Source organism: Anoplopoma fimbria, chromosome 7 (genome assembly GCF_027596085.1).
Source record: "Anoplopoma fimbria isolate UVic2021 breed Golden Eagle Sablefish chromosome 7, Afim_UVic_2022, whole genome shotgun sequence".
Classification (NCBI taxonomy): Eukaryota; Metazoa; Chordata; class Actinopteri; order Perciformes; family Anoplopomatidae; genus Anoplopoma; species Anoplopoma fimbria.
The window spans coordinates 17112098-17132642 of NC_072455.1; the positions used below are offsets into that span (position 1 = coordinate 17112098).

Sequence of the window (20545 nt, forward strand, 5' to 3'; positions counted from 1 at the left end):
GAGCCAAGGCCTTTCGCCGTGGATGACAGCAGACCCGGTTTGCATACACCACTTGATTCGGGGGCCCTGCATGAGTGACTGCTCAGCAGCCCGTGGCCCTGTGGCATTTCAGCAGAGGACATTTCAGTAAAGACCGCCTCAGGTGTCAAGCGGCTTGGAAGGTGAAGGCGGCAGCTGGAGGTCGTTTGTCCAGCACATTGATTCCACCGTGACCCCATCGCTCTCTCTAACTATTGATCCATCCCCCAAGACCCCATACAATGCCCATACCACACTGGGGAATTGGAGCTTAGGCGTCAATGTGGCATACCCTTAAACAAAAGAGTGTCAAATTTTCAATAGGACATCACTAGATGAAATGGGCATTGCGGCAGCCACTTATCTCCGAGGTCATTCCAACATTAGGTGGAGTCCATTTTGGTTATTGGGATTCCATGAATGTGGGGAGTGGGGAGTTTATAAGCATGAGAGCATGCTGGGAGCAGGGAATGTCCGTAAGTCATTACGGGTTCTGTGTGTGTGTGTGTGTGTGTGTGTGTGTGTGTGTGTGTGTGTTTGTGTCTGTGTCTGTGTGTGTGTGTGTGTGGTGAAGTGGGGGTGTTGGCACTCGTATATGGAAAACCCTATCCTAAATGCTTTCCTAGGCAGATCTCCCATGCCTTTTAGCTTGTCACCAAGGGCCATGAATCACGATTACAGCACCAACATTTTTACCTGGGCACCTCTAAGGCTTTTTCATTAAGGTAAAAGGGACCCCAGGCATCAGGGACAGGGTTGTTGAGGGGGTTGGCTGTGTTTGTGAAAGGAAGGGTCAGGGATTTGGTTTAGGTGGGTTAATTACAATAACAATGGGGGCGGCCAAAAAAAAAAAAAAAAAAAAAAAAAGGAACACACGCCATGGCAGGGCTGAGCTGCTCTCATTTGTTTCAATAAGGTAAATTGATTCCTATGTCCTCTGGTGCCATTTGCATCGCATCCATTTAGCGCGCGCCTTTCATCCCACTCTCCTCCCACCCTTTTGCCACCACCACCTCCGCCTCCATTCACTTCACGTGCGGAGGGCAAGACGACATCGATGCGGACGCATTGATCTTCCCGGACAGCAGACACATGAGAGTGCTTGTACGGCCATGCGCATTCATGTATTTCACTCGTGCATGGACGTGCATATGTGTACATACATGCACACATGGAACGCACATGTGACCACTGCTGAAGTTATTTGACATTTAGGATTCAAGACTTACTCAGTCTTCTTCAAATAATTATCTGATGAAAACAGATTTTTCTATTGTCATGTTGAACTTTACCCAAGCTGCCTCAGTATTTTAGACATAGAAGACTAAAGGTTCCGCCATCATAACAGTGAACGCGGCTCTAAGGTAGACTTTGTCGCATTTTCTTAACTTCAGTCTTGTCTTATGAGCATCACGTTTCATTCATTTTCTCATCGTACCTGTTAAAAATGTGTTAATTCTACTAAGTGGCGGACTCAGGCTGTCTGAGTGGCAGGTATGAAATATATCAAATTTCTGCATGCAGTTGGGCAGTAGCACTCAGTTTTCTAGCATGTAGTGCAGCCTATATGGCATCATGTTATCTAAATGTTAAGGTCACCTGAGAAGGCACTGCTTTACATTTTCTCCACTGGAAGGGCACACAAGAGGGCCCTCTATCATGTTTTATCTACCTTAAAAGCATCCAAGAGGGCACTTTTGGTGCGATTTGTGAGGGAACCATGGGCCGCCAACCCTGCCCCCCCTCTGAGTCGACCACTGATTATTTCATTTCCTTTTTCAGAAAAATCTGGCAGACAGAAATCTTGTTATTCTGGCTAGTGTGAAAGCACTCTTGTTTGTTAATTGTTCCAACGTTGAACCGATTACTTCAACTTTAGTCAAACTTTACATGTCCCCCCAGTGGACCTCCACGAAACAGTTTGACAACCTCTGTTTTGGAGTAACAGTAAAGCTATGATTGACAGGTTCTCCATTCCACTGGTGAATTTAAGCCACCTATGCCATTCAGCTACACAGTGCCAACATCCTGCTGACTCTAAATTTCTTCTCAGTGTCATTTTGTCCATGTGACAACTGATCCATCTCACCAGCACTGTTGTCCTTGCTTGGCTGCTGCGTGCATTAGCCCCTGTATTGCTCACAGGCATGGTCAGTGATGATCAGCACTGCCTACTGGCCTCTAACCCAGCCCTCACTCAGGGTGGCATATATCTTGCCACCCTCACTGCCCTGCCTACCTGCCACGGACCCCCCCTTCGACACAACATACCACCGTGGTGCTAACACACACTCACACTCTCCCGTCATCAGTCACCGCCAGGGCCGATAGCAGCGGCCGTCAGGCAGATGAGTGACGACTGGGCCTGTTACCTGAGTGCCTGCATGACAATGGGCCTGTGGGTTTGAGATAGAGAGACAAAAGCTGCAACTCTGCGTGACACAACACACCAGCTGATCTTTATTGTCCACTGTACAATTAGCTGTCAACCAGCGGCATGTAAAGATGTGCTGCACAATGCACCCAACCTAGTAACACGTAATTGAATACTGCGTGTATGTGCCTGCGCAAGTCATCGCTACAAAACTTTTCAGACGCCATAATTAGAGCAATATTCTGACAATAGGTTTGATCGCACATGCAGAGCAGTCAGAATACTGTCTGCATTGATCCAAAGTATCTGAAATGAGGATACTGTGTATCCATAGAATAGGGAGCAAAATGAAGCTGCATAATAATGCATCTAATCCAGTCATCATTGCAGTTTCAACATAATAATATCACCAATTCCTTCAAGATGACAACACTCTGAAGGGCTTACACCTCATTCAGTACAAAAACTTGACAGCAAAGGTATTGCGACCACCTCCTTGAATCAGCAATAGGCAAATCCTATTAAATCCCCTTTAATTGGGCCCCATTCAAGCAACCTGACTGCTTGTGAACAATATAAGAATATAGATTCTAATGACTTCAGGGAGGTGGAAAGACCTTGCATATTAGACTCATCAACAGTGTTTTTCCTCCCTATCCTGGCACACTTCTGCACGCTGCAAGTGTGGGATGGTTGAAGGCTAGGAGGGTGCACTCGCCTTCTTAAACCTCCATTCGCAAGTTTACACTAGCAGATGTTGTACCCAAGCTTGCGTTCGACTCCCTGGCACACACGAACACATTTGCTCAAACATACACGCTCTGAGTACGCCACAAGATTTATAACAATAATAGTCTGCCCCAAAAGGCATTGAAACGCACCAGTCATTTCGCGGGCAGCCTTGAACCCTGGCTGATCTGCTATTTGTTACCTCGAGCACTAACGGCTACAGCCCAAACACTTGAAAGGGCTTATTGCTCATGTTGCCCACAAGTTCTGCGCTGTCTGGCTGAAACAAACTATCACAGTTAAGCTCGCTAGACAACAAACCAAAAATACCTTGATCCAATTTGAAACACAGGCTTACTCGCCGAAGTATAAATGCTTAAATTGGTAATACCAGCAGGTAATTATGAAATTCCCCCAAACCCGCCCCCCTGCAGAACATTTGTCTTGCATCCGGAAACACTATAAGCACAACAATTGAGTCACAGATTTGGGCACCAAAGGATGACGATTATGGTAATCCAACAATGCCAAAGCTCTATTGTATGTCACAGATTTTTGTTGCAAACTCATGACCTTATTAACCTTCTTAATCCTCAACTGGGTTCTAGTGATAAGGGGCTTACACGCACACACACAAGCGTACACTCAAAACACTTTCACTTTGATGCCCAGCAAACACTTTAGCGGCCATATCCACCTGTTTTTACCCTGCACACCTGAGGATCCCTGCATAATATCAGCAGAAGCCCTTGAGCCATCCAAGACAATTAAGACTCTCCCTTAGATCAACAGTGGGGAAACAAGTGGATGGCGGCATTTGGAGCAGAGGGCCCTCGCAGTGTAGGCACATGAGAAAGCAGGTCTGATTGGTATTAAGTAGTGAGATTAAAAAGCCATCTCATAGGTCAGGTCAGCTGGTGTTCATTTGAATGCATTACCAGGGTCCGAGGCTAGATAATTCTCTCATTAGCGCCACTCAAACCCTGAGTGACAACACGGGTGAGAAGGGAGCATGTCTTACAACACTTAGAGTTAATTAGTCCGCTCACACTGTTGCTCTGCACCCCATGCGTCCGCTCTCTCTTGAATTGGCCTCAACCTAAAGCGTGTGCAGTTAATCAAAGATGAGCTGTGGAGTTTACCATAGGAACCACCTGTTGTTTCAGGAAATACCTGAAGACTTTACAAACCTCAAAGCTCTCAAAACTGTTAATGCATTATGATGTAATGTGGCATGGAGAGTACTGTGGCTGAAAATAAGTTATATTTTAGCTATGGCCATCATTTCTATTCTATTCTATTGGTTATGATAACAACAGGCCAAGAAATAAGAGCTGGTTAGCCAGAATATCAATAAACCAGGGGTAAATCAGCAGCTAATGTTGTTGTACTCAAGATCCGTCTTGGTCTCAGACAAAGAGGACCCGGAATTTTATTTCAAGATAATTCTAAATTCCAACACATGAAATTCAGCAATAACAGTGCTAAGTAACGGTGCAAACAGCGCTGGTGGTGCAAACAACTGCAACAGTACTGATGGAGCTAACAGTGTTTACCTGGGGGTAGGGGCCGTTATCAGCTGAAACCGCTGCATGAGTGCAGTGCAGAGCGGCGCCCGTCGGCTACGTAGTCGGACACGCTCACGTGCAAAAACATGAGCTAAAAAGCAAGCACGGCCAGCCCAGCTATGTAGAAAAAACAAGTCCAGAGAAACTCAGATTATAGATTGTGATTGTGATTCTTTGCTTGTGTAGCTATTAATGCGCTGGATATTGTATATAGAGCTTTTTTCATGGACATTTACAGCTTGTAGTTATGTGATAATGTACCGCTCGCCTCCATTTGTCTCACCTTGGTCATGAACATCTGACTGCTTGTGTTTCGGGCTCTGTCTGATTTCATTTTAAGGATATCGCTGCGTTTCAAGATCTCAGCAATTAGCTTGTTGAGTTTTGTTATTACCAATGGGAGTGATAGTCAAAACTACGAAAATAAGAAGCAGGTTGTGCCAAACCAGAACTGTCCCTTACATTTTTGATTGAAGTAGGACATGGAAGGCCAAGGTAAATGTGGGATAAAGCTTCTACCGTAAATGGCCCCCAGAATTCCTTTCATTATTTTCAGACAGATAACCATTTTCTGTCTCCAAAGTTTCAGAGGAGATTTACAGCAGATGAATTTTCACTCTTTCTTTGTTGATGACATTGTGTCTGCATATTGGTGGTTATATCCACGTCAATGGTTTCTCTGCTTGGATCCAGGCCTATTAACTACACCGCTATCACAGTTATATTCCCTTTGCTTCTAAAGGTTCCATAAATTGTCTCTTTTTCTTCCCACTATGTTCACTCGCACTCCTACCACTCTTTCCATGAGACAAGGCACTTGGCTCATTGGCCACCACACACATTCACACCCACACAGGGGGGGGGGTTCTCTCTCACCACCACCACCACTGGGCTTACCCACACACACACACACACACACACACACACACACACACACAGACCCTGAATACCAATCTCTGCAATACCCCCCCCAATCACCACCCCCAACCAAGCGCACAGGGTTAGCTGAATATTCTAGAAGCTCTCAATTTTTCAGGCAGGTCTGCGAACCCCCTCCCATCACGCGGCGCCATCACACTCAGGGGAGTTAGAATTTCAACAGTCGTTAGCAGGGTCATCTGCAGTCCCTCAGGGAGGGACTTGAAAGAAAAAGATTTGAATTGCCTTTCTCTCTTTTTTTATTCTCTCTTCGTCTCGCCGCTTTAGTTCTCTGTATGGGTCCGTCATAATTTCACTTCCTGTCTTCAAGGCCTAGCAATATTCATCCCCCTCAATCTTGTCTGCGCCGCCAAATTCATCAATCAAAGGCGAGGTCTTCCAAAAGCGCTTTTTATAGCTCCGTAGTCATGCCTCTTATGCCACTGTCAAAAGTGGCGACAGAGCTCCGAACGGCTGGTTCTGCCACGGTAAGGCGTTTATCCACTTGTATAATGCACTGTGGTGGTCATACAGGATCAAATGCGGGATGTGAGGAAAATGGCTTCCAGCTGAAAGAGAAAGGGAAGGAGGGGGATTGCGAGGAAAGGGGGGGTGAAATGAGAAAAACATTTCTACTTCTAACTCTTTTGCACTAATATGAATTCCCAGTGAAATGTCTGGCGAAGTAGGTCAATGGGATTTAGAAAGTTTGTGCTGTTTTTTTTTTCTCTTTCTCCTCCCTCTCTCCTCATACTCTCTTGTCAATGGAAAATGAGCAATGCGATTAGGAGAGGGGAAGATGATGAGCTACAGAGAGTGAGTGAAAAAGAGCAAGAGAGAGAGAGAGAGAGAGAAAGAAAAAGACAGAAGGCAGTCTGAGTGGTGGTTTGGGCCTCTCACTGGTCCCTCACCAGCTGACTGAAAGACCCAGACAGAGAGGGAGAGGGGGAGGAAAAGGGAAGAAGGAGATTGTATCTGTGCTCCGGAGGAAGGGAGTGGCTGATGTGTCTTCATCTTGATATTGAAGCAACAATCTAATTATACAATTTCCCCAGGGAATATGCATATGAGGGTAATCGGTAAATAGAAAAAAGGTAATTATTTGCCAGAAGTCATACCCTTTGCACCTGTAAGCACTGCACCGATACACAAGATTGTGCTTTTTCATTCAAAGTGAAGATAGTTTTATCAGCAGCTACATACTTTAGTTAATTTATAATAAGTAAATTAATTTCCCAGTTCTTGAATATTTCATAGTTACTGTCAAAAATATAATCAGTTAAGTTTGGTCAAATACAAATGGGCCCTTCTTGGTAATTTGCCAGAATTTTCTCCTTCGGGGTAAATCTCCGCCAGCGAATGTGATTGAATGTTACAATTAAACGTACTAATTCATTGTCAAAAGCAACTTATCTATACACATGATATATTTGGCGCTTAATTGGAAAGCACAATTAGAAATGGTTTCTTGTGGCTTTCTACATCGCGGCCTAATCAGAATAAATTCTGCCCTCTGTAATGAATTGAGGTTGAATGTTCGTTGTTGGGCTATTAAGAGACCGGAGGAGTGAATTATTTAAATGCTAATTAATGTTTTAAGCTTTCCAACCTGCAATAGGCACATATTATTCCTCAGCCAAACGACTGACTCTAACATTCACTAAGCAGAGTAAATTCCTGCTCATCTTTCATTCAATCAATTCAGCTGCAGTGGTGCTTCTTTCACCCATGCACCTACCTCCAGCTAGTGATGGAGGAAGATGGAATCCATCAATACTGGGAGACAGTTGGTGGAATTACTAATCAACTCTCAGCTGAGAATTCAGTTTCCCATTGGAAACATGATTCCAACCTGCTTTAGTTATTTTTTCTCTGACACAGGTAAGAGAATTTTGAATTGTTGCTTTTACTTTGACGACGAAAGATTAAAGTTGTTATTAACTCATCGCTTGATGTTTTTAAAATTCGGTTTCCACCAGTGTTCCCACCCGATGAGCTGCATATTACATCTGTTTAGTAAACGTTTAGTGCTTTGTGGTCTGTCGCCATCATTCTGCTGAGACTTAAAGCTCGCCAGCAGCCTCTGACAGAGCCACAGATATTAGATGAACTTCATTAGCATTGAAATAGTGTGAGATGCGGTTCAACTTTGTGCTCAAAGCAGCCTGCAAAAGAGTTCTAATGTGAGCGGCAGCAGCATTATTCATGTTTCCACAATAGCTTGTTATTCATCATAAGACAAAGGAGAATCTCACTCGGCTTGACATAGATGGAGGAGGGCCACGAGGGTATTACTCACATCTGTTGAAAACAGTATGCACAGCCAACTGGATGTCACGATACACCATGCTTATTAATGCAAACAAAGTCTCCCAACACAGAATATAAATTATATTTTCCTTCACATCGGAGCATAAATATTAATTGTGTTAAATCTATGATGTATTATGGTTAGGGATGGGCTTTAGTTGTTTATTGTTACACCAACAGGATGCATTTTATTAATCAAAGCAGCACACCATGTGACACCATATTGTGATGTGCAGAACAGCACACACTGAGCTGTTGAACGCAAAGCAGTAGTTCCCTTTATCACCACAAGGTGGCACTGTAGGCTAACTAACTGGTGCCTTTAAAAGCCCTCCATTTCCGTGTACTGATAAGAGCATTTGCAGTTGATTTCATTTCTCATTTCCTTCAACTTTGACCTAAACATCACTAATAATCTACAGTATACCACTCTCTTTTATACCTGTATACACTACATGTACAATTCTCAATACTGCTCTCTCAGCTTCGTATATCTGCAGTGCATTGTTCGGCACCCCATATAAATAATCCTACCGTAACCACAGCGTGCACAAAGAATCAACAGAAGGCCTTTGGGAGGCTTTTCATCTTGTTCACTCTTCTTTCTTTAAGTAGAGAGTTTGCACAGCTGTCCGGGGAACACAAATGGCATTACACTCCCTTCCTGTGGCAGGACATCTGTTGCTTTCAGCTGGCATCCCTTCTGAGTCTACCGGAGTGTGCTTTATGCAGCCTGGCGGCATTATGAGTACGACTTTTTGAAGGGTTTCATTCCAATGTGACGGGTGACGTGGCACAGGAGTTTTGCGTCGAATAAACAGAGGAAGGCCAAATTGTTTGTAAAATGTATTTTTCGTTGTACTTCAATAACTATAAAACTACAGTTAACAAACAAATGTTGGTACTTAACAGTAAAATGGAATCTTCCAGAGTACCACCGTAGAGATAAACCAACATCACCTTTATACACAATAGGTGAATGCATGTACTTAAGACACATAACCACAGTATTACTCAAGATGAGGCCTTGATTAATATTGCTATCAATTGCTGAAAAATACAATTCATTCCTACGCATCCTTCTGCAGCAGCTTGGTCTCACAGCTGCCTTGGACCGTCTGACTGGGGAACTCTCCTCTCTCCATAAACCTCTCAGTACAGACTGACTGGGCAGGATAGAATACTAATTTGCATCCCACCGAATCAACTTACGACTCATAGCCCATGTCCTCACGTCCCCGGATGAAGTCAGACTTTCTATAAATGACCCTGACCATTTTCTAAAATGAAAAGAAATTAAATTGCAATAGTGGATCTACAATGAAATGAGCCAGGTTGGTTGACTCATCCTATTTGTATGAATGTCTGAGTCAGACAAAAAAACTATTCCAAATTGTATAAAAAGTGAATATAGTTTTTTTTATTATTCAGTCTTCTCATTTAGATTGACCACATTTGTAATTTGAGATAATCTTTGCATACTCCCGTCCAGACTGATATATGGTTCGGATTAGCTGTGCATCTTTGAAGTCCACATTGAACAATCCAAAACGAACACTGAATCCATCAGCCCATTCAAAGTTGTCCAGCAGTGACCATGCGAAATATCCACGGACGTTGACCCCATCTTCTTGTATAGCTATAAACATGAACACAGAGAGGTAAAACATGATGTAGAAAAAAGTTAAATCAAGTGCGCTATTTTAAAAACAGAAATATGCTGTTTTTGTACTTTAGGAGGCTACAGCCATCATTAACACATCACAAGATAAGCATATTATCAAGATGTCGGATGCATACCAAGAGCACAAATTGTTTGCAACAAGCAGAAAGTAAATATAAATATGTATAACAAAAGTATATATGTAACCTAAACAGAGGGGCTCAAACAATTATCATTTTCTCTGATTCTCGCCTTAGATAACTGCTATGCCATTCTACAGAAACCATCAGAGTTCCCGAGCGACCTTTAAATCCCTGTCAATGACACGTACACAGATTGGCCACATGGTGGTGCCAAAACAAACAATTCTACATTTAGACATTAACTCCTCAGCCTTAAGGTCTGGAATTAAATAATATTAATACAAATAATGATTTCTCCTTTTGTCATGAATCCAGGAAAAAATCTCATCCAGATGTTTGTTGCACCATGATAGCTTTTCTACCTTTTTAGAATTTTACCTTTTTTCGTGAAATACGTAAATAATCCAATTAATAAAACTTGAATCAAGGGTTCTGAAAGTTATAAGACTTTGTCCATAATGCATAGGTGATGTTTTTTTTCGGTGATGTGCAAAATAAAACAATGGTAAGAATTCCTGGTGCAACAGCAACCAATCTTTCCAGATTTGTGACTCATTTAAACCCAATTGCAAGAGGTGAAGGTGTAACAGACCACATTTGATCTTCTGCTACTCTCTGCTAATGGCAATTTGCTCATTCCCAGAGCAGATCTACCAGCCATTACCTTTAGCCACTTCCAAGATGGTGTCCTTGTAAAACTCTGCGCGCTGGACATCCTCAATCTGCAGCTGCCCCACCTGAGAGAAGCCATTCTCTGTAATGTAGACTGCTGGGTTGTTGAAAGTGTCCTGGAAAGTCATCATGGGGCAAATATTATTGTCAAACAAGGCTTCTCTGCTGTCAGACTTTCCGGAGAGAGACAGATTGGTCTACAGTGTGCCGTTTAGCTGCATTTCAACGGTGCCAAGCTCAAACTAATGGCCTGTGACAAGGCACAACAGCAGGAAATTGCAATTGCAAACACTTTCAGCAAAGTAACTGTTTCATTCAATGTGACAGCCCTAATGAAGCATCAATGTGTTTCTGGAGGTGTTAAAAGGAGATTACCGCATACAAAATCAATAGCAAGACACTAAACAAATGTCAGGGTGTTCTACTCATTTGGTTGAAGGCGATTTGTCTTCTTGTAGGTCAATTCAGTTTGATGCCAAGAGAAAAAAGAAAAATGACTTCCCATTTCAGCTGATTGAGTTCACACTCAAAATAAGGGATGTGTTTGGGGATACTTTAAAGTGATGTGGACAGGGGTAATGATGGACCAGTAGTTGTAGTTTTACCTTGATGTACTTGAGAAGGTTCCTTAAGCCATGGGGCACTACGGCGAGCCAGGACACGCCACAAATAGGCCAGGATGGATCCAAAACTTCTTCTGCATCTCGGTCGCTCTTCATACACAACATCCCTCCACATCCTCTTCCCGACTTGACTTTACGAGACGTATAGTAGTTCAACGCAAAGAAGTCAGCTGTTCCCAAAATGGGAGGCTCATCCTTTGAGAAGCTGGGCAACCTCGAGCCACCATTGAATCCCAACTTCTTACTTTGAGCGTCGATGGCAGATCTCATTATTTCTGGATAATCTCCTGTTCCAAACACAGGACAGGCGAACCACCCCAGTGTGAACGCAAGTTGGCGTTCAGTGGCGGCGATATCCTCGGCGCAACCCTCATTCAACGGCTCGATCCAGTCGCTGTTGATGGCCAGGGACACCGCACCCTTCTGCTCCGTCCTGTAGGAGGAGTTGTAGCTGTGCCAGGCCATGGCGTGGGCACGCAGCATGTTGTGGCCCACCAGGTAGGCAGCGACCCCCGGCTCTTTTAACCCCGGGGCGTGGATGCCATCTTCGTGGCCCAGTTTGGCGCACACATAGGGCTCGTTGATAGTGAGCCAGAGCTTGACGCGGTCGCCAAATGTTTGGAAACAAAACTTTGCGTAGCTGTCAAACAGGGTCGCTGTGCCCGCTGATTTCCAGCCACCCTGATCTTGAAGAGCTTGAGGCAGGTCAAAGTGGTAAAGTGTCACCATCGGTGAGACATTGCAGGCCAGCAAATCATCAATCACCTTGTTGTAGTACTGTACACCTGTTGGACACACATCCAGTGCGGTTGTTAGGGAGTGACGAGGTAAAACGTTAATACAACCATCTATTAAAACCAAATGAACTTGCTTTGGATCCAAATATGGCATGGGTGTAACGGGGGTACGGTAATACCTTTTTGATTGACATGTCCCGTCGTCCCGTCAGGCAGGAGGCGGGCCCAGGAGAGAGACAGACGATAGTGTGTCAGTCCAAGCTGCTGGATACACTCCAGGTCCTTCTCCCACAGCTCATAGCTGTTGCAGGCCTCATCTCCATTCTGCTCCCCAAACACTCTGCCTTTATCGTGACAAAATGTGTCCCAGATACTTGGTCCCTTGCCGTCTGCCTGCCAGCCACCTTGATGTGAACAGAGAGGTTGTTTCATTTTTATAAAAGTATATAGGACGTTGACATAAAAAACAAATCACAGTAATGTTTCTGTTGGGACTTGTGTCTGTGGATTTCACTGACTATCCCTGTGTAGATAGTGTCATTTTTTACATTGGGGTCACCTGTGAGCTAGTTCAATTTGGTCCATTAACTGCAGACAGTGTCAGAGTTGGTCCTACATTACAATTGTGAATGGCCGTGGTCTGCATGGGTTACAATTTAACATCCATGCCATTTATGAATACAATACACTTTTGGTATATAAAAAAGACCTTGTGTGACCTTTGTTTCCTGGTGTGTGCTATCTATAGGGAGTTGATGCAATATCATAAAAACCTGTGCAATCTAAAGTAATTAGATCCAAAGGTTCTTCAATAAAATCAACCTTAATGGAGCCTATGGTGTACAGTTTGTAAGAGAAGTGTGGAATCAACTCTGGTCATTTTTTTAAAAGATCATTGTTTGACAAATTGGACTTTATTAGAAATATACTGGATAAGGCTCATGCTAACTCCCATAATGCAATAGTTAATAACATCAGCACAAACTAGTGCAGTTAGTTGGTAATGTTACAGACTTTCTTGACATACTAAATGTGATAGCAAGGATAAGCACTTTTGCATATTTCATGCATATCAATTAATTGGTAACGTTTATTTTAAGTTGAAGCACAAAGCTCAAGTCTCAACGACAATTTAACTTAACTCTTTGTTTTAGATCTGTTAATTAAAAACTGCAAGAGTGTTGCTGATATTGTGCCAAATTCATACATCTCGTGGTTGTGTTTACCTACCTTCTATTTGATATGCAGCAGTTCCCGCTCCCCATGCAAAGTCTCGTGGGAACATGTTTTTTTTAGGATACAGGTAGGCGATTCTTATTTCTTACTACCTGCGTTTTGCTTATCTAATGTGAATGGATTGCTTGGTTTTCATGCAGATAACATCGCATCCGCACGACCAGGAACTCCGAAATGTGACGTTTAGGGGGCGTGTCGGTTGTCTAGTAAAGTAGGATTTACAAGCCAATGCTTTCTATTCGCTTCATTCTGACCGTGCAGCACAACTTAAATGCCGTGTGCAGACATAAGGACACAAGCGCTTTAGTTACTCGGGTCTGCATTTCGATATTCACATGAAAGTTGTGTCCACGAGTTAGGATCTACAAATCTTCCGAGGAGCACTTGAAAGCAGCAAAGTTGTTGTGCCTGCTCTTTTCGCGGGAGCGCGCACAGTGTAAAGCAAAAACTATGATGTATTCGGAAAAGTGAGCTTTAAAAACGATATAGTCTACTTTGTGGGGTTCAACAATTGTGAGAATCATGTTAAATGATGTGACATTGTTTAAATGTAAAGTTTCTAAAAAAAGGAACTTAATAGGTGGATGCATTATTTGGCAATGGGCCTACTTATATTGCACCTGACAGGTTTTGCATCCCCTCTCTAAGACTAGGCCCTTTAGGATCAAACATTGTCACCAGCTCATATATTTTGTTCTCTTCTGAAGGACAGCCTGGATTTCATACATGTTACTACGTGACACTTCCCTGAGAAAGGGGGATGCAATTCTTGGCAGGCAATAAAATAAACCCCTGCTCTGCTGAATGCCTCCAGTTTGAAACTTTATTTATAGACAGTGGGCATTTTGAAATCCACTCATTGCACTGTTTGCTGCATTAGAAAATTGTGATGTCCTGTATGCAGTCAAAGAACGCTAATGTCCTGAAAACAAATAGACTACTGGAGGTGAAACAATATGGCCTGAAGGCATAGGTTCTCTTGTCCTGTGATCACTTAAATGCTATCCCTAGTCCAGTTTCCCATACAGTGAAGGGTCTTCACTCAACCTGATCATAACAAAGAAAATGGATTGTTTGCTAAAGGGCAAAACCCTTTCTTGTCAGCTAAACGTCAGGTCCTTATATAGCTGCAGGATACAATTGGAGTTTTGTGACTTTGTCTTTCATGGCTATTGTGGAGAGCAAACTAGACTGAACTTGTTTAGAGACACCAAAAGAGGAGAAGACCATTGGCTGGAAAAAAGTACTGTTTGAGTAGGCCTAGATTAGTTTTTTCTTGTTTTTAAATAGGCTAAACATTTCTGTTTTAAGCGGCATGTTACTGTAGAAGTTGGTCAGGGAGGAGCTATAATTTAACTACTTTTAAATTGTTAGGTAAATTATTTTGTGTCTTATCCTGCAAAATGATCCACTGAGAAATACATACAATAAACCATACAAGCTCAACTGAATGGATCAGGAAAGAAAAAAGCCTTTTCTAAGAGTTTTATTTTGAAATGCAGACCGGATATGGTTTGAATCCCGAGGGACTTGACAATGGTGGAGCCCGGGGCTGAGCTCTGGGAAGAGGGACTTCTTAATGGACAGAGAACTGGTGTTTGAATACTTTCCATAGACTCACTGGAGCTAAAAAAAAATAAAAAAAGACAGAACAAACTCTTTAGTGATATTTTTTCCCGCGTTGTAGTAACTTTTATTTAGTTTTTCGCGCATTTGCAGCACACTTTGAGCTCAGAAGTTTTGTTGGAGCTCTCTTGGGTGTTTTTTTTTTTCTTTTTTGGAGTAATTTCCTGTTGCTCTCTGGAAAAGAAGACAAGGGGGGGAAAGTTTACTCGCTCTTGTTTGGATCCGTACGTAATCAAAAGTAATGGGGGAAATAAAATTTGTGTGTTTTTAAAAAAAACTAAAAACTAAAGTAAAGTAAGTGCGGATAACGTTGGGACTACTGCAGCCGCCTCCCGTGGAAAAAACAACACTGAATTGGACCCACGCTGCGGACAACAAAGAAAACCTCCCAACAACTGGACGAGTTATTTAATAACCAGCCAGCAGCATTATTATTATTATTATTATCATTTTTTTTTTTTAATTTATATATCTGCAGATTAGTGGAGTTGCAGGAAATGAACAGCACGCCGGGATGGAAAGGGGAATTATGAATGAGTCGTTCGGCAAACAAAGAAGGACACCTCTGTCGGACTGAACTAGGAGCAAAGGAAACGCGTTGGAGAGAAATGGAGGAGGAAGGCTCGCTTGAGACAAACAACACACTGGCAAAGGACTTATTTCTGTCCTTAACGGGGTCATTCTCATAACAAATCTTATCAAAAAACAGTTCCCCCCCCACCACCCTTTGCCCAATGCTGCGGTGGGTTTCTCGTCGTGCGTAAACATGAGGGTGGCTCTGCTGCAGTTGTTGGTGGTTTTGCTGCTCGGTGGAAGCGGCCGCGGCTCGGTGCTTTCATCCGATTGCAAATCATCCGACGAACGTTTGAAAAGCGGGGAGAAAAGCGTCACCTTAGACAGGAAAGTGGTCTGCAGCAACATGGAGCTCCATCAGGTGTTACCCGCCGACTCCTTCCCCAACAGGACGGTCACGCTGTGAGTATACAGGAGATGAGCAATGTTTTACACGCAGATTACTTTGAATTCCTTGTGTTCCACTTCTAGATACTCTATTTAGGAGTCACTGCAGGGACTTTGCATGGTTTTCTGACACGTTGTGCTATTTAAACTTATCCTATTCATAGTAGTTTGTAGCACTTACTATATTCAGATTAGTCTGTTGCAATTATTGTTTTCATAGTAATCTGCCTCTGCACTATACTTTTGCTCTGGCTTATGCTTTAAGATGCTTGTTTAAGAAAGGAGATGCACTTATGACTTCTGGTGACTAGTAGTTCTCTTGAATACCTATGTTGAATACACTTCCTGTAAGTCGCTTTGGATAAAAGCGTCTGCTAAATGACTGTAATGTAATGTAATGTAATGTAAACTGCAGAGTTCACAAAAGGTCATGCTGAAACATTATCTAACTATAGTTATCTGTGACTTCATCCAGTTCATTTATAGCTTAAATAAGGAAAACAAGCTTGACAAGTACTCTTGTTGTCAGACATAGATCAGCCTTTCACAGCTGCACACTGTTGGCTAATGGTGTAAATGTAAACCCCATGTAATAGTAGCTGACTGTCTTCCAGTAGTGATTCACACAAGAAGGAATTTTGGCAACAGAATTGGTGCTCACACAAGTCACATATCAGGCCAAACCTCTGAGGCATTTTAATTTTAAGAGCTCATTAGCTGTTGAGGTAGGTTTTTGGGTTTTTTTTCCCCCCCAACTTGGCGGAGATATAAACTCTCTGCTGGAGTAAGAGCTAGTTTGGGGTATTTTGTTATTGATGAGACAACTCACTATCAGTTTTTTTTTTTAAGATGTCAAAGAGTGCACTTGAACATGCAGGGCGTTATCTAAAATTTTAGCTTGGTCCTTGATTGGTTATTAACCACCAATGTTCAGGTAAAAACAGTTCACTATGCAATTGCAGAGCAGCAGTTGTGATTGCATGTCTTCCACAACACAACAATAACATTAGTGCTATTGATACAATTGTCTTTGTCGGGCAACCACACACACATTAACACACACACACACACACACACATTAACACACGCACACACACAGATACAACGGAGTGAGCACAAGTGGTAATTTCATAACCTCATCGGTTGAGGTCATGAAATCTTATTATGCTGACTGATTTTTCAAATCATGCCAGATTTTTACTCAAAAAGCGTTTTTTAGTTTGTTGGAGAGTGCTTGGCGAAACAGAACAATTGACCCCCCAAAAAAGAAAAAAACAGAATTCAGAGCTGTGTCCATTGCACTTGCTTTGTGGTGGTGGTGAACGATGGGGGGAAATCTGAGAATACCAGGGCAGGGTGCAGGAGTAGGAAGCAAATAATAGACTCCAGGGAAGGAGAGAAAGAGATGGGATTGGCTGCTAAGTAGACTGGGTTTTAACCCGTTAACCACATGTACATTACTTTTGAAGCGCTTACCAAAAGAACACATTTTCAATTCTGCTTTCCATAGACTACATGTTTGTAGTGATTTCAGGACAGTGTCAGACTACAATTGCAGAGACTTGCTTGAGCTAGGGAACCCATTAGTCATTATTTGTTGTCACAAATGACACAATTGTAGCATTGAGATGTTGACACAAGCACTTTGATTTGGGAAATTGTAGATATACATTAGCATGCTGTCTGTGATACCATGTTTTTGTAGAGTAGGTATGGTTGAGCTTGGAGTTTGGGTTTCTGTTTGCGCTCCTTTTATTAGTTACTGGAGCCAAAAAAATCCTGATTAGGCCTCTGTGGAGCTGAACATCTGGCAACAACTAAACTGAGAGTTAAAGCCAAACAGACCTGTCAGTAAAACAGACTATATGCCTCTGTTTAACACTAAATGATCCCTTGAACTCTACCTTACAGTATCAGTGTCCCACTAAGAGTGCAGCATAATGCACTTCCACCTTTAGTTCAACACCTGTTGAGCTGACTCTGACTCTGAAGTCGCCGATGTTGGAGCGTCCCAACAACACATAAATGCACCACATTGGCAGACTGTTGAAGAAATGAACCCAATCAACTACATAAGCATGAAAGTAAACAATGTCCAATTGCCTGGCTCAAGCAAGTGCCATGTCTATGAATTAACAAATGTACAATACCAAAATAAATAGGGACCATCAACTGCCTGGGGAAGTTTCATTGTATCTTATGTGAGCAAGACTTTTACTTGCTTTGAAAGATATTATAAATTGAAATATGCGGTTCTCTTTTAGCAGTGGTCTGCTCCAAAGTCATTTAGTAATAAGCCTTCCATTTTGTCATACTGATTGCTACGTTTACATGTCCTCTTTGAGCCTTGGTTTTGTCATTTTGTTCTGACCTTGATGGATTGGAGCTTCCTATGTATTTAGCAGTGATCTGAAGCACTGCAGTGTCTAAGATTGCCTCCAAAGTACAAAAAAAAGATGTAATTAGAGAGCACAGACAGAAAGCGGTGCAACTTCCAGGACTACCTCCCCGTCTCCGCTTTTGTTTAGCCATTTGTTTTCGTCCATTGTAGGAATGCAACAGCACTGACTTTTTCAAGACGTGCTCTGTTCACAAGTATTCCCTGTAGACCTGAGTCTACAATGAAACGGCAATTTACGTTGACTGCAATGTTTTCGGGTGGTAATTTATGACCAGTAAAATCGGCGTGCCCTCTCAGTTAGTCAGGAGGTCCTGTTTTACGACTCCCCCGCTATCTTGTGGTGGGGTTGACCGTGGCCGAGATGCAGCTGGTCTGGACTGCAATGAACTGAAGAGGAGGATCTCAGTTGCCAGGAGAGACCTAACTCAGGCTTGAGGATTATTACCAGCCATTATTTCTCCTTGTTAAGCCAAGGCAGACCCCACCCAGTGTGAGTGAATTTAATTCTCACTTTAAATTCACTAGAATACTGTTGTGACTCAAGTGGCGGTGACTATTTTACCAGACATAAGATTGTGTTTGGTTTTGTTTCAAGAAATTCAAAGACAGATTGTAGATTTTGTTAGCTTTCATGGAACTAGTATCTAAGTTTTTCTTTGGCTTTTTTTAAAGAGATGTTGACGCTTTTCAACTCGTCCTTTTGGGTTTCGGTGGCCATGTTCTCCAAACATGAAGGACCTGGATCTAAATGGCCAAAGCACCTAACTTGAAATAGTTTCTTCGGGATTGTAATTAATAGTTTTTACTACTACTACTACTACTACTACTACTACTCCTACCCCTTTCAGACAAATGTTTTAAAAACATGGCAACAATTAACAACTGTCACAGTTGGCTTATCAGTCACTCAGTTTTAAGATAATGATATTTCTCCAATGTGATGGTGGCAATACAGTTCTCTGGTTATATGGATGTTTTTCAATTTGTGTGTTGCCATGTTGTGTAGTGAGTTAATTAAAGGCCTTGTCAGAAACGACAGTATAAGCTAAGTGTGATTAAGGACCTGTTCCATTCATCATACTTGCCCCCCCGCCTCCCCTTCTTTGAACTTAAGATTTCCGGCTTTCCTCTTCAGGGGTCTGGATCCTACTGAATAGAAATTTTGATCAGGCTTAAAAAAAAAGAGAACATTAAAAAAAGCGATTTGGAACACAAGCAGATTTTTTTTATTAAATCCCTTAACTACTCTGTGGGCTTTATTGAACTTATTGAACCACTGGGAGGATTGTTTCGACTCAGACACTCTCACATGATGTGATTTATTGTTACCTTGTCCTTTTTTTTTTTTTTTTTTTTTAATAAACCATTCCTATCCGCTCATGAGCAGTTCATAAGTTAAGTAGCTTTTTTTTTTCCTAGACTTTAAAGATAGCTGGTACTAGTTTACTCTGAGGTGGAGTGCATGTGGACACTCTGCTCTGAATGCTTCTCTTCAGAGGAATAATGAGTGGTGCATTCCCCGCATTTGTGCTGTTCAAATGATTCCGCATGCCGAAGTAATCCGAGAGGAAATGACACAAATGTGTTTACAGCTGGCCTGTCCTCCCATGTTAGCGTAGGCCTCGGCTAAAATACGAAAAGCTTGAATTCAACCTTTGCCTCACACGGAAGGATAACTCAGGCTGCTTGAGTAGGGTGTGTTCGTGAGCATTGTTTATTTCTGTGTATCTATGTTGTAGTTTCAGCCTACATTCCTCTGCCTGCATTTAAGCCTTCTGTACTCACCCAGCTCATATTTCTTTACAGGTCTTGTTTAGTGTAATCAGGATCCTTTTACCGGAGCACCTGGGTTGGACAGTGCAAATAAGTGCACCTGGTTTTGTGGGCCTCTACAGAGCAGCGCAGGATTAATGTCAGGAAGAAAAGCAGGGATTTCCTCCCTCGCTGCAGGAAAAAGAACCCACAGTTTGATGACACGTTTGAGGGCAGTAAACGGTCTTGTTTCACAGCAGAGCAAACTGGCAGTTAGGGTTACAATGTCATCTGGTTTCCTTGAGACTTCACTACACTTCAGGCTTGTGGGGAAGTTTCCCATTTGGATGTCAGATCTTTAAAAAAAATCATATGGTAAATACAGACACGTGAGTCTGGAATGCATGATCAGTCCTTATGTCAATCATCTCATGTGTGTGTTCTCCCCGGCATTAAAAAGCTACCGTGTCACACTGGGAGCCTTCTTATTTGTGTAACTAGAACACAGGTGCCTGCTGTCTTCCGTGTCCTCAGAGGATTTGTTTTTGTTGCTTTGAAGGCAAGCCATTGGTCTAAAGGAACGTTCCTCCTGTGTTCTTTCAAAGTTCCGCAGTGTTTGCTAGCAAAATCCCAAAGGCGAGGCACCGGCAGCTGCACATTCAGTCAGTTCGCAGCCTTTCATTTCAAAGACCTGTTGAGGTTTGACTTCGCCAGGTTGCTCCAAGTCTCATTTAATCCCAGACAAAGGGCTCAGTTTAGTGCGTAGATATGAGGCAAGGCTGTGCAATGCCTTCTGTCTAGTTAACTCCACTCCT

The 20545-nt window shown here is 42.6% G+C and overlaps 2 protein-coding genes across 2 annotated transcripts in view; one reads left to right on the forward strand and one right to left on the reverse strand.

Moving 5' to 3' along the window:
* Positions 1-8994: 8994 nt before the first annotated feature.
* Positions 8995-13146, reverse strand: LOC129093344 (cytosolic beta-glucosidase). The gene is made up of 5 exons (XM_054601343.1): positions 12986-13146; positions 11935-12159; positions 11001-11803; positions 10388-10511; positions 8995-9556 (listed from the first exon to the last, which is right to left on the reverse strand). Exons 1-5 carry the CDS (start codon positions 13038-13040, stop codon positions 9354-9356), a joined length of 1410 nt encoding a protein of 469 aa, XP_054457318.1. The 5' UTR covers positions 13041-13146; the 3' UTR covers positions 8995-9353.
* A 1374-nt stretch (positions 13147-14520) lies between these two features.
* The window catches only part of adgra3 (adhesion G protein-coupled receptor A3), a 29566-nt gene continuing 23541 nt past the window's right edge, over positions 14521-20545 (forward strand). Inside the window, exon 1 of the mRNA XM_054601342.1 lies at positions 14521-15592. Coding sequence (XP_054457317.1) covers positions 15384-15592 — 209 coding nt within the window. The 5' untranslated portion in view covers positions 14521-15383. The remainder of the gene's footprint in view (positions 15593-20545) is intronic.